This window comes from Ciona robusta, chromosome 8 (genome assembly GCF_009617815.1).
Source record: "Ciona robusta chromosome 8, ASM961781v2".
NCBI classification, from domain to species: Eukaryota; Metazoa; Chordata; class Ascidiacea; order Phlebobranchia; family Cionidae; genus Ciona; species Ciona robusta.
The window spans coordinates 7,714,742-7,725,342 of record NC_143242.1 but is presented as its reverse complement, the minus strand read 5'-3'; the positions used below and the strand labels follow the sequence as shown (position 1 = coordinate 7,725,342).

General features: G+C 34.5%; 2 protein-coding genes across 3 annotated transcripts; both read right to left on the bottom strand.

Annotated features, from left to right (window-relative positions):
• Nucleotides 1-386: 386 nt before the first annotated feature.
• Nucleotides 387-3,156, bottom strand: LOC149733014 (myeloid-associated differentiation marker-like protein 2). The gene is made up of 3 exons (XM_089883361.1): nt 2,145-3,156; nt 1,735-1,918; nt 387-1,291 (listed from the first exon to the last, which is right to left on the bottom strand). The coding sequence occupies exons 1-3, from the start codon at nt 2,367-2,369 to the stop codon at nt 843-845; spliced, it is 858 nt and encodes a 285-aa protein (XP_089739487.1). The 5' UTR covers nt 2,370-3,156; the 3' UTR covers nt 387-842.
• A 1,083-nt stretch (nt 3,157-4,239) lies between these two features.
• LOC149733013 (transmembrane ascorbate-dependent reductase CYB561-like) lies at nt 4,240-10,528 on the bottom strand. 2 transcript variants are annotated; one of them, XM_089883363.1, is made up of 6 exons: nt 10,159-10,528; nt 9,369-9,510; nt 8,842-8,940; nt 8,270-8,373; nt 6,884-7,038; nt 4,240-5,703 (listed from the first exon to the last, which is right to left on the bottom strand). In XM_089883363.1, the coding sequence occupies exons 1-6, from the start codon at nt 10,228-10,230 to the stop codon at nt 5,535-5,537; spliced, it is 741 nt and encodes a 246-aa protein (XP_089739489.1). In that variant the 5' UTR covers nt 10,231-10,528; the 3' UTR covers nt 4,240-5,534. The 2 variants fall into 2 exon arrangements, with proteins under 2 accessions (XP_089739489.1, XP_089739488.1); XM_089883362.1 differs by having other exon boundaries at nt 4,240-5,806; nt 10,159-10,504.
• Nucleotides 10,529-10,601: the final 73 nt, after the last annotated feature.

Here is a 10,601-nt window from a genome sequence, read left to right as displayed (position 1 = left end):
TAACCATCAACACCTAACACTTTCCACCAGCCTATTCTGCTATGTACCGGAGGATTCTTTACTAGTGCCTAATTAATAAATAAGTTACATTTATTCTTTTTCAAAGCTTTTATGCAACACGTCTCACAACGCACACCAAGACTGATCAAAATGTTGGCAAGTCATAAGTTATAAACGTTGATCTTTACCACCCACTAACGGGCAAATAAAAATGTTGAAACTTCGGCAAGTCCCTAGGGAGTATAAACTGTATATTTATCTAAAACAATTGTAAAACTCATTACATTTAGAAGAAGTAGCGTCCAAAAACGTATATAATCAAATACTTAGAACATCTGCCTTCGAGGCCAAACTTATACTGTTTGTGCAATAAATAAAATGACGAGTCAAAGTATTAAAAGCTTTATTTTATAAAAATATGCTCAATGTTTAAGCAACACAAATCTACAAACAGTGTTTTATACAACTAATACAAAAAACAGTTTTGGTGCCAGCGGTTACCGATATTGTCAGGTTATTTTAAATGTTTACCAGATACTGTTTTTTAAACTTTTTTTACATTTTGAAACAAAAATAATACTTCTGCGCTTATAAATGAAACAGTGCTGAACATCAAACTTAAAAAACATAGAAAAATAAGTTACATAACTATAAAAGTACAGTGGGGTAAAATGGGATGCCGTTAGCATATTATCCCATATTTCCTGATCGTGTTTTTAACATTTAACAAAGCTGTTTTACATAATTCTGTAAATAATCTTTGTTTACTACCAAATGGGACATAAAAGAGAATGAAAACATGGACCATCCTACCCAAACCTAACGGATCCTCTTACTCGACATCACTCTTTTGGAGTAACATCGGTCGGATTTTCAGCGTTCTTTAAAAAGAAAGCTTCTACAGCGTATAATATAGCAGTAATGAATCCAAATATATCAGAGGCCAAGCGCGCCTGGCATGCATAGTGGTCAAAGCTTGGGCACTTAAGATAACAAGCCAGTACGATGGCGGCGATTAAGTAATTAACAAAGGAGAAAGCCGACCATATAAAGTCAGCTGTGTTAAACATGGAACCGATTTTAGCGCCCAGTCCTGTGAGGTGTAATAAGAGAAATATAACGCTAATTCCCCAGCTAATGATGAATGCAGCTAAAGACCATTTCCTTGCAGAATCGCAGCCATCCGAAGGTGAAAAGCATTCGTATCCTGCAGCGTCCAGCAAAGCGAAAGTTGTGCAGCCAAGGACACAAATGCAAGCCTTGAGTATGCCTTCCTTTTTCAGCAAGTAATCTGGAAAATGAATACCACATTTTATGGTAGGCATTTAGGCTAAATATTCCTTGGGGTTCTGATAGCGTATTTACGCCAGTTTATTCTCTCTATAGGTAAGATCTAACGGTGAAGCACGTCATGGGACTTGGGATTTTATTCAAAGTTTTTCCATTATAATATACATAGCGCATTCCTATATAGTCTGTTGTGTATATAGTATAGGGATAGGCAGTAACTATAGTAGGGTGGGCGGAGATGGGACACATTTAGCACATAATATCCAAATAGCCTGATCGTGTTTTAACAATTAACAACAGTCTATGGGAGTTGTGAGGACACAGTTTTGTAATTCTTTGAACGTTTTTTTGCTAACTACCAAATGAGACGGAGAAAGAGAATAAAAATGTGTCCCATTTTCCCGCCTTACTATATATGTCTAAACATACAGAACAAATAGTTACTCATGCTTTCGGGTGCATTTTCTTTCGTTAGATAAATCTCTACCGCATACAAGATTGTCAGTATAAACCCAAATACACAAGCGGCGATCCTCTCGTCTTGCCTTGACCCAGTGTACATGGGTAGTACTATGCTGGCCATAAGGCAGTCGAAGAATGAGAAAACGCTGATGCAAAAATCGACCGCCTGGAATGAAAGTTAAACCGTATGATAAAGTTAGTGCAGTTTGTTCTATTCTACGTTGGCTAGTTCTAATACAGTGTAACTTTTGTCTTTTGAAAATTTTCTGTTTATCCGAGAATTTGGACGGCCCATTAGTGACCATCACTTGGTTGGAGCAATTGGATGCCGTGTCCCACCTTTCCCCACTCTATATTTATATATAAATGGACCCACAACAAAACACATATACCTCATATGAGACCCCACACTCCATTTTCGACGCCAACGTTGTCGCAATGAAGAAATACGACAGCAATGAGCAACACCAAGCTATAATGTAAGCCGCCAACACCCAGTCCACCACGTCCCCATGCCCGCTGTCGGCTATCAGCGCAAACGCAATACATCCACACACAATGATAATGGCTCGGACGATTCCTTCAGGACTTGTAACATATTCAAGTTTACTTTTCATGGTCAAGTGATCAGGTATCTATATCTCCTACAGCACCTGAACCAAGAACAGCATTATATACTAGAGTGGGGTAAGATGGGACAACGTTTCATTCTTTTTCCTGGCTCCATTGGGTAGTATACAAATAACATTCAAAAAATTACAAAAACTGTATCCTCCCGACTCCCATAGACCGTTGGTAACTGTTTAAAACACGATCAGGATATTCGAATATTATGTCCTAAAGGTGTCCCGTCTTCCCCCACCCCACTATAAATGAACTTCACTATACGCCCGTATGCCAGTTGTTTAATTCACAACTAATTCTGTATCTAAGCTGTTGCGGGTTAAACACCGCAGTGTCCAATGGCAACACGGGTTTACCGCTTAAACAAGAGCGCCCATAAATCAAACGGACGTTATACGTACACGCAGTTAAACAACGTACTAGAGCAAATATTGTCTCGTTAAAGATCAAGCCTTGGATCCAAATATAAAACAAGCCACGCCTGGAATTCCTGAATGCCATTACGCACGCCCTGGACAAAGTCTATGCTATATTGCTATATAGGCGATGTTGCGTTTTCTTTCACAGAGATTACGTTTTTACGCAATAACTGTACGACTTATAGTGTTATAACTCACTTAATTGAGCTGTACATGTCATTTATACTTTTTATTTATACAGTAGGGTGGGGAAGATGGGACACCTTTTGCACATAATATCCAAATAACCTGATCATGTTTTAAACAATTAGCAACGGTCTGTGAGAGTCGTGAGGATACGGTTTTATAATTCTTTAGACGTTCTTTGTTTACCACTAAATGGGACGAGAAAATAGAATGAAAAAGTATCCCATCTTCCCATACCCTTCTATATATTTAAAATAGTAAAAACACAAAACAATTTTTCTTAGGTTTTAAATGAAACCGTTTACATTTTAACTTGTGTATTTTGTTTTCCCCCTATATGTTCACATATATGTTCTACCTGCGTCTTCTTTTTGTTCACACGGATCTAACTCAGCCGCACATCAAAAATTTACATACGTGGTAACTCGCAAGCTGACACAAGGTGCATGAAACAGAACTCCCGTGTTATAACGACTGTCGTTTTCCGGTCACGAGGAAAAATAAGTTACATTTATTCGTTTATTCAAACTAAACCCAAGTCACTGAACTAACACTTTTCCTACCTACCACCACAACACTGAAGTCCCACCACCAAAACCTTCTAATTTAAATCGATAATCAGTTCTTCTTTAAAAACCAGAAGTTTGAAAAGTGAAGTGGAACGAACTACACCGACTACCACTCATACAATACCGTGGCCACTTCACGCAGCAGTTAAATGATTGAATGCGTAAACCCAATCGACGAAAGTACACCGCGTCTGATTTCGCCTCTTAAACGGTGAAACAGCGTTACAACGACTGCCGTTGCTCCGCCAAGCGAGGATAAATAAGTTGCATTCAATTCAAACTTGAAATCTGCAATGTAAACTAAGCGTAAAAATGACAATTGTTTATTCTACAAGGAAATGTTTCTGCATTTTTAAGGATAATTTATACCCACATTTTCGTAAACAGGATCTAGCAGTTGTAGATTACTGTATTGGTAGGTTTTAATGGAACTTTGCATCAATCTCGTGACTACGCAGGTTATGTACCCGGAAAGCCGTGCTCACCATATCTGCATGAAGAATTGGCTTAATTGAAATTAAACTGAAAGGTTTTAAGCTACACTTACCAATAAGATATTACAGTAAGGCACGCCATTGGCCTGTGGTTTGGCCTATTACCATAACACTCTATATACAGTAAATTACCATGTCCTTGGACTGAATACGAAAAGTAGATCTCCAAACGACACATACAACACAAATACCAAGTTTGATATAACCGAATACTGTACTGAAAACAAATGAACCAAAACACGAGTACGGTAAATGGTCTTACAATAAAGAGAATCTTACAGTAATTCTGTAGTACGATGACGTATCTATTACAAAATACAACTAAGTAATCTCATATAGGGTGGGGAAGGTGGGACACCGTTTCACATTATTTTCTCGTCCCATTTGGTAGTAAACCAAACAAACTCAAAGAGTTATAAAACCGAATCCTCACGACTGCCATAGACCGTTGTTAATTGTTTAAAACACGATCAGGATATTGGATATTATGTAAATAAGGTGTCCCGTCTTCCCCCACCCTATTATATAAAGAAAAAAATTAAACATTTAAAATAAAATAAATTAATCTCATAAGAAGAAAATGAAACACTTGTACCTTTTCCTACAAAGCACAATCGTAGCACTGGTTTGTTTGTGCCATAAAGAATGAAATAAACATAAATAATAATTACGACTGCTTTCGTGAAATGGACAACATCTGCACATGACAATATTTTCTAATAACAACAAATAACACAAGTTACAGTACTGTGGGGTAAGATGGGCACCATTAACACAAAATATCTTTTTTTTTATAATGATGTTTTAAACAATTAACAACGCTGTTTTAGAGTCGTGAGGATACGGTTTTATGATTCTGTAAATCTTCTTTGTTTACTACCAAATGGGACGTTAAAAAAAGTGAGGACATAACCATCTTACCCCAACTTACTATATCACAACATTGCAGTGTGTAGGAGACTGGTTTGTAACTTAAATAAGGAACAATAATTGTAAAGTCATAATTTCAAATTTGAAGTAATTTGGTTTAAATAGCAGATAAAACAAATTTTGAAGAAAAATTTCTTAAATAAAATATTTGGTTGTTAAGGACTTTGTTGAAATAACTGCATTGTGATGTAATAATGAATAAACATAACAACCAATGAAGTAGAACACCTCATTATGACATCATGGAAAGCTTAAAACGCAATAATTATGTGTGGTTTGTTTGGAAAGTATTTTGTTTACTTTTTAAACCCTGGGTTCATTGATTACTTTTTAAACCCTGGGTCATGCATCAAAAGTAGATTGGGATTTGATTTTGGTGACATTTTACAAAAGGTATAAATGATGGATAATATTCTCACATGGAACAAAATAATCAAAAATTGAAAATTTTTTGAAAAATGGAAAAATTTTTGTCATAAACGCTTTTTAAAACCCAGGGGAGGCAGGGATAGTTAGACACACAATCCTGTGAAACAAATCTAACTTATTGGTTGTAATGTTTACTGATTAAAACAGTGTAGAAATTTCAGAGTGAGCCTGCCCACCCTGCCACCCCAGGTTTGGCGCCTATGGTCCCAATCACTCTGTATCTGATCCCTGTGAAAGTGCCCGGAAATGGATGGAAAGATTCTCTTCTTCTTCTGACGACTTTCGTCTCCATTCTGATTTCTGGATGATGAATAAAACGGTGAAAACGAAAGCAATCGAAACGAGACCGCACACATTTGCAATGACTGCTGTTGGTGGGAGTTTGGAATAACCAGATCCTTTCCTGTGGAAGAACAATGGACAATATTATGAAACAATACCTATTATGATGTGAAAATTTAGAACACATTGTGTGTTGATATGCTTTTTATAACGCAACAGTTTATATTCCATTCAGTCTGATGGGTAACAGTAGTGTTTGGAAATAGAATAACCTCCTGCAATTGTACTTTGCATCACAATTATAGTGAACTGTAACCATTATAGTAATGCATAAAACAAATGCGAAAAATAACAATGCGTATTATGATGCCTGGGAACTTATTGTGAGTTTAAATTGTTATTTTGTAAGAAATGAATGACTAAATGCAGAAACAAACACACAATAGTTTGAAGGGAAATTATATTTGGAAAATTTCCAGCATTTTTACTAACAATGTTTTTTTGCGTTCCAAGTAAAATATTTACAATAAAACCATAGAATATACGGTTATGGGCCAACTCTGGCCTAAATTGGATAACCTATTACATGATATACTGTAGGATCCACCCATATAGGATAGGACTATGAGAGAATAATATGAAACATTATCAATTAAATTGTGATTACAAAATCTATTTTATGCATTCTGATTTCTTTCTAATTTTAGTTTAAAATTGTATAAGAAGGGTATACATGATAAAATATAATGATAATGTATATTGTAAGAAAAATTGTATCAATATTAGATGGGATTGTATTCAAAATCAATAAATTCAATACTTATTACGTTAAACAATAGCGGGAACACATTGTTGTCTTGGAGAACAATTTTGTGTTAAAATCCCATAAGGCTAAAGGTTAACAACACATAGATATATTTATCAATGGGTGTTGGAATAAAAACAACTTTATTTATATGTTAACTGTGGTGTTGGTCCAGCACCATCGCTCAATGGTTAAGCGCTTGCAATAAAACTAAATGATATAATATCTAAAGCTCGATACTGATAGGTGTATTTGTATGGGTGTATGTGCAAAACACTTGTATGGGTGTATGTGCAAAACACTTGGCTAAATTCCATAACATGCCTCACTGTACGACTTCACCTAACCGAGAAAAGAGAAAAAATATTTCCAAAGTATTTACAACTCACTCACAGTTTAAAGATAAGTTTTTCATCGAGCCCAGAAATGACGGAGACAAGCGATAAGACGAGGATCGCTCCCCCGAAGAACTGATGAATGGGAAGATAAAACTTCCGGATGCTCGGCCTCGCTCCCGGGAGAAGAAAGCTAAGGAACCCGATCAGGAACTTGGCGGAAGATGGTTGAGTTAGAAACATGAGGATGTATTAGCATGTAATAATATTAGGAATAAAATGTTTGGTATATTATTTTCAATGTTCACTATATAGAATTTTACTTCAGTTTTAAAAAATATGGTTGACAAAAAACACAAGGGAGGCAGGGATAGTTAGGCATTCATTTATTCTTATGTACAAAGTCTAACTTATTGGTTGTAACTAGCCATGTTTTCAGGCTCAGGTCCAAATCATAGACCCATGGACCCATTACATTTCTGTATTATTTAAAACACAAAGAGAAATGGTATACATATAGTAGGGTGGGGGAACATGGGGCACCTTTCCATTTTGTTTTCTCTTTTCATTTGGTAGTAAACAAAGAACATTCAAAGAATTATGAAACCGTATCCTTACGACTTCCACAGACCGTTGTTAATTGTTTAAAACACGATCAGGATATTTGGAAATTATGTGTTAAAGGTGTCCCATCTCCCCCCACCCTACTTCATCATTATCATTTTTACATTTTTACATTAATTAAGTTTATTACAAAAACTATATATCGGATTCTAAGGTCCAACTAACATCACATGAGTCACATTAGATGCTACCCTATGTATTAACACAGGGAGGGCAAAGTACATGATCAAAGTATATAACAACAATTATCTACTATTGATACATTAATATTAAATTAGTAATACTCTATTACTATGGTATGCAATATAATATGTATCCTACTTATTTAGAAGCCAATCAAGCAATGTAATATACATATATGTGAAATGACTCATACATGGGCTAGTATATGATACATCTTATATAAGAATCAAAACCCCTTATCTAAAACCCCTTAAAAGTAAACAAAACCAGTAGTCTATCAACATTAGCAGTATAGACTATACTGAAACATGGAGCATTAAAGTTCATTAAAAGTTATTTTTCAATACTTTTGTTATTATGAACATAATATTACATCAATGTATTTAATATATATGTAATAGTAGGGTGGGGAAGATGGGACACCTTTTCATTCTATTTTATCGTTTCATTTGTTTCATAGTAAACAACTATTTCATAGTAAACAAAGAACATTTAAAGAATTTTAAAACTGTATCCTCACTACTTCCATAGACCGCTGTTAATTGTTTAAAACATGATCAGAATATTTTGAATACTATGTGCTGAAGGTGTCCCATCTTTTCCCCCTACTATAGTAGTAACATTATATCATATGTACCTGCAAACAAAATAGAATAACTGTAGTCATCCCGCACCAACTATGCAAGCTGTACATGTTGGTAATATGACCGTGGTTGTGGAATTGAAACACCGCTACAAGCCCTGCAACATAATATAACAAGAATTTAATAATTTCCTTGTCGGCAGAATTTCCCATGGTTGTGTAGCAGTGTAGTGAGTACCATATGGGTACAATGCAGCGGTGCCAACTTGAAACATACAACAACAAAGAATATACATCAACTTAATAGTATAAAAAAATTCATTATTAAAACATAACATAATAAGTTAAATAATACATTTTTTTCGATGATAATATTATTTAAAGAACGCAAAGAAAGAACCAGCAGCGAAACATAATATTTGTACGATAAGTGTATTGTGTGGTATGACTAAACTATAAAGCATTTTTTTGTTTATATAACCATTAACCACCATCTTGTATGAAAACAGTAGCAATGTTTGTGTTGTGTTACATAAAACACTTATAACAAACCATGGCTCAAAAATATAAAAAAAAAACAATAATCTAAAAGATGACTTGCTTTTAGTTGATCATATTAAACTAACCTACTACAACAGCTATGAAAGCCAGCAACAACAACGAGCCGTGGATTATTTTTGCTTTCAATTTCTCCGTTTGCCTGAAGACGCGATACACAAGTGCAGCTATATGAGAAAACAGAAACAGTTTGATAAAAAAAAATTTAAAAGTAAAACATTTGCAATAAAAAATATCTAAAATTAGTATACCTAGTAAACTTATTTATCCTCATATTGCAGGTCAAGGACAATCGTTATGACACGGGTGTTCTGTTTTATACACCTCGTGCCCGCTTACGACGTAGGTCAATTTAACACATATTTTAATTTTGTATTTCAGTATCGAGCATTGAACCCCGTATCTTTTGGATGCAAGCGCCTAACCACTAAGCCACGGCACCGAACATTCAAACATAACTAGTTTTTAAATAAAAGATGACGATGTCATTTAGGCGAAATATATTTCTCTATTACTACTAGTGGACTTGATTTTTGTTGGTTACGTTTTCATAGAACCAGATTATAACTGATATCATAAGTTTAAACCAGCTAACCTTCTCCATACAGAAACACCATTCCACATATCATACATAGTGGATGTAAGTTGAATTCCTTTCCACTTCCATCCCATGCAAATCCACCCATATATGTATTCAACCAAACACCCATCAGCACAACCATGGTTATGCCCAAGCCCTGTGGATAGATAACAAATATAGGCTACTGTACATATACATATATATATATATATATACATATAAGCTATATAGAAGTATTACAGTAACAAATAGTGAATTTTCCATATGTATTTTTAATTTTTTTAGGGTACACTACATATGTATACCGTATATACTATATACATATATATAAATATAGGCTATATACAAAAGTACTGCAGGAACGAACAGTAAATTTTTCATATAGTAGCCACTAAAACCAGAACTTTACCATATATACAAATATCTATCTATAAGCTATATAAAAGTATTACAGTAACAAATACTGAATTCCATATATATGGTAGCCACTAATTTAGTGCCACTATAGTCTTTACTCTTTTTATAACATTTTATAACATTCACTTTTATTGAAGGAGTAAATAATTTGTACATTCTACTGTTGTTTTTATGTACATTCTATTTGTTATTTTAAAATAAAATGTACATTCTACTTGTTATTTTTAAAGGTACATATTGAATGAAAAAATGTAACTTGTTTATCTTCGCATGGCGGGCAACGACGGTCGTTATAACACGGTTTTCTGTTTCATACACCTCGTTCACGGGAAGATAAATTAGAATTCTGCGCCTTTTATGTGTGTTATTTACGTACAAAATCAATTACCTGAGATAGGGCTACCATCCACGATAGACCACGTAACTTGTCCATGTCTTCCAGTTCGTTAATGCTACTCATTTTAATATTGGACTATAACTATTCTATCCTTGTGAAAACAATATAAAACCTTACCTGTAATATATAAAGTTTAGCGAGATCTAGGTATTTTGGAGTTTTGTATATAAGTACAAAAGTATACACAAAACAAAAGTTGTATTACATAGCCTACACATAACTTAAACATCTTTACAGTACGCTTACAACTAGCATATGCAAATGAGCCGGAGTTACGCTTGAGTTTTGTTGCCTTTTTTCTCGAAACGCAAAATATATTTTTTGGGGGGCAAAAAATGAACTATTTTTATAGTGATTAAATATCATGTTGTGCAACACAGCTTTCTAACTTTATTAATTACCTAATTTACCCTTAAAGAGCTATTATACACAGT

Bases quoted from the DNA above. Each gene is read 5' to 3' on its own strand.
- LOC149733014 (XM_089883361.1), bottom strand. From the start codon at position 2,369: ATGAAAAGTAAACTTGAATATGTTACAAGTCCTGAAGGAATCGTCCGA. The intron at 1,919-2,144 runs GTATATGTGTTT...CTTTCATTCCAG, and splicing joins AGTGTGGGGTCTCATATGAG to GCGGTCGATTTTTGCATCAG. The intron at 1,292-1,734 runs GTAACTATTTGT...TTCATTTTCCAG, and splicing joins AAATGCACCCGAAAGCATGA to ATTACTTGCTGAAAAAGGAA.
- LOC149733013 (XM_089883362.1), bottom strand. From the start codon at position 10,230: ATGAGTAGCATTAACGAACTGGAAGACATGGACAAGTTACGTGGTCTA. The intron at 9,511-10,158 runs GTAATTGATTTT...ATCTATCCACAG, and splicing joins GGATGGTAGCCCTATCTCAG to GGCTTGGGCATAACCATGGT. The intron at 5,807-6,883 runs GTGAGTGAGTTG...GTTCTTCCACAG, and splicing joins GAAAAACTTATCTTTAAACT to GAAAGGATCTGGTTATTCCA.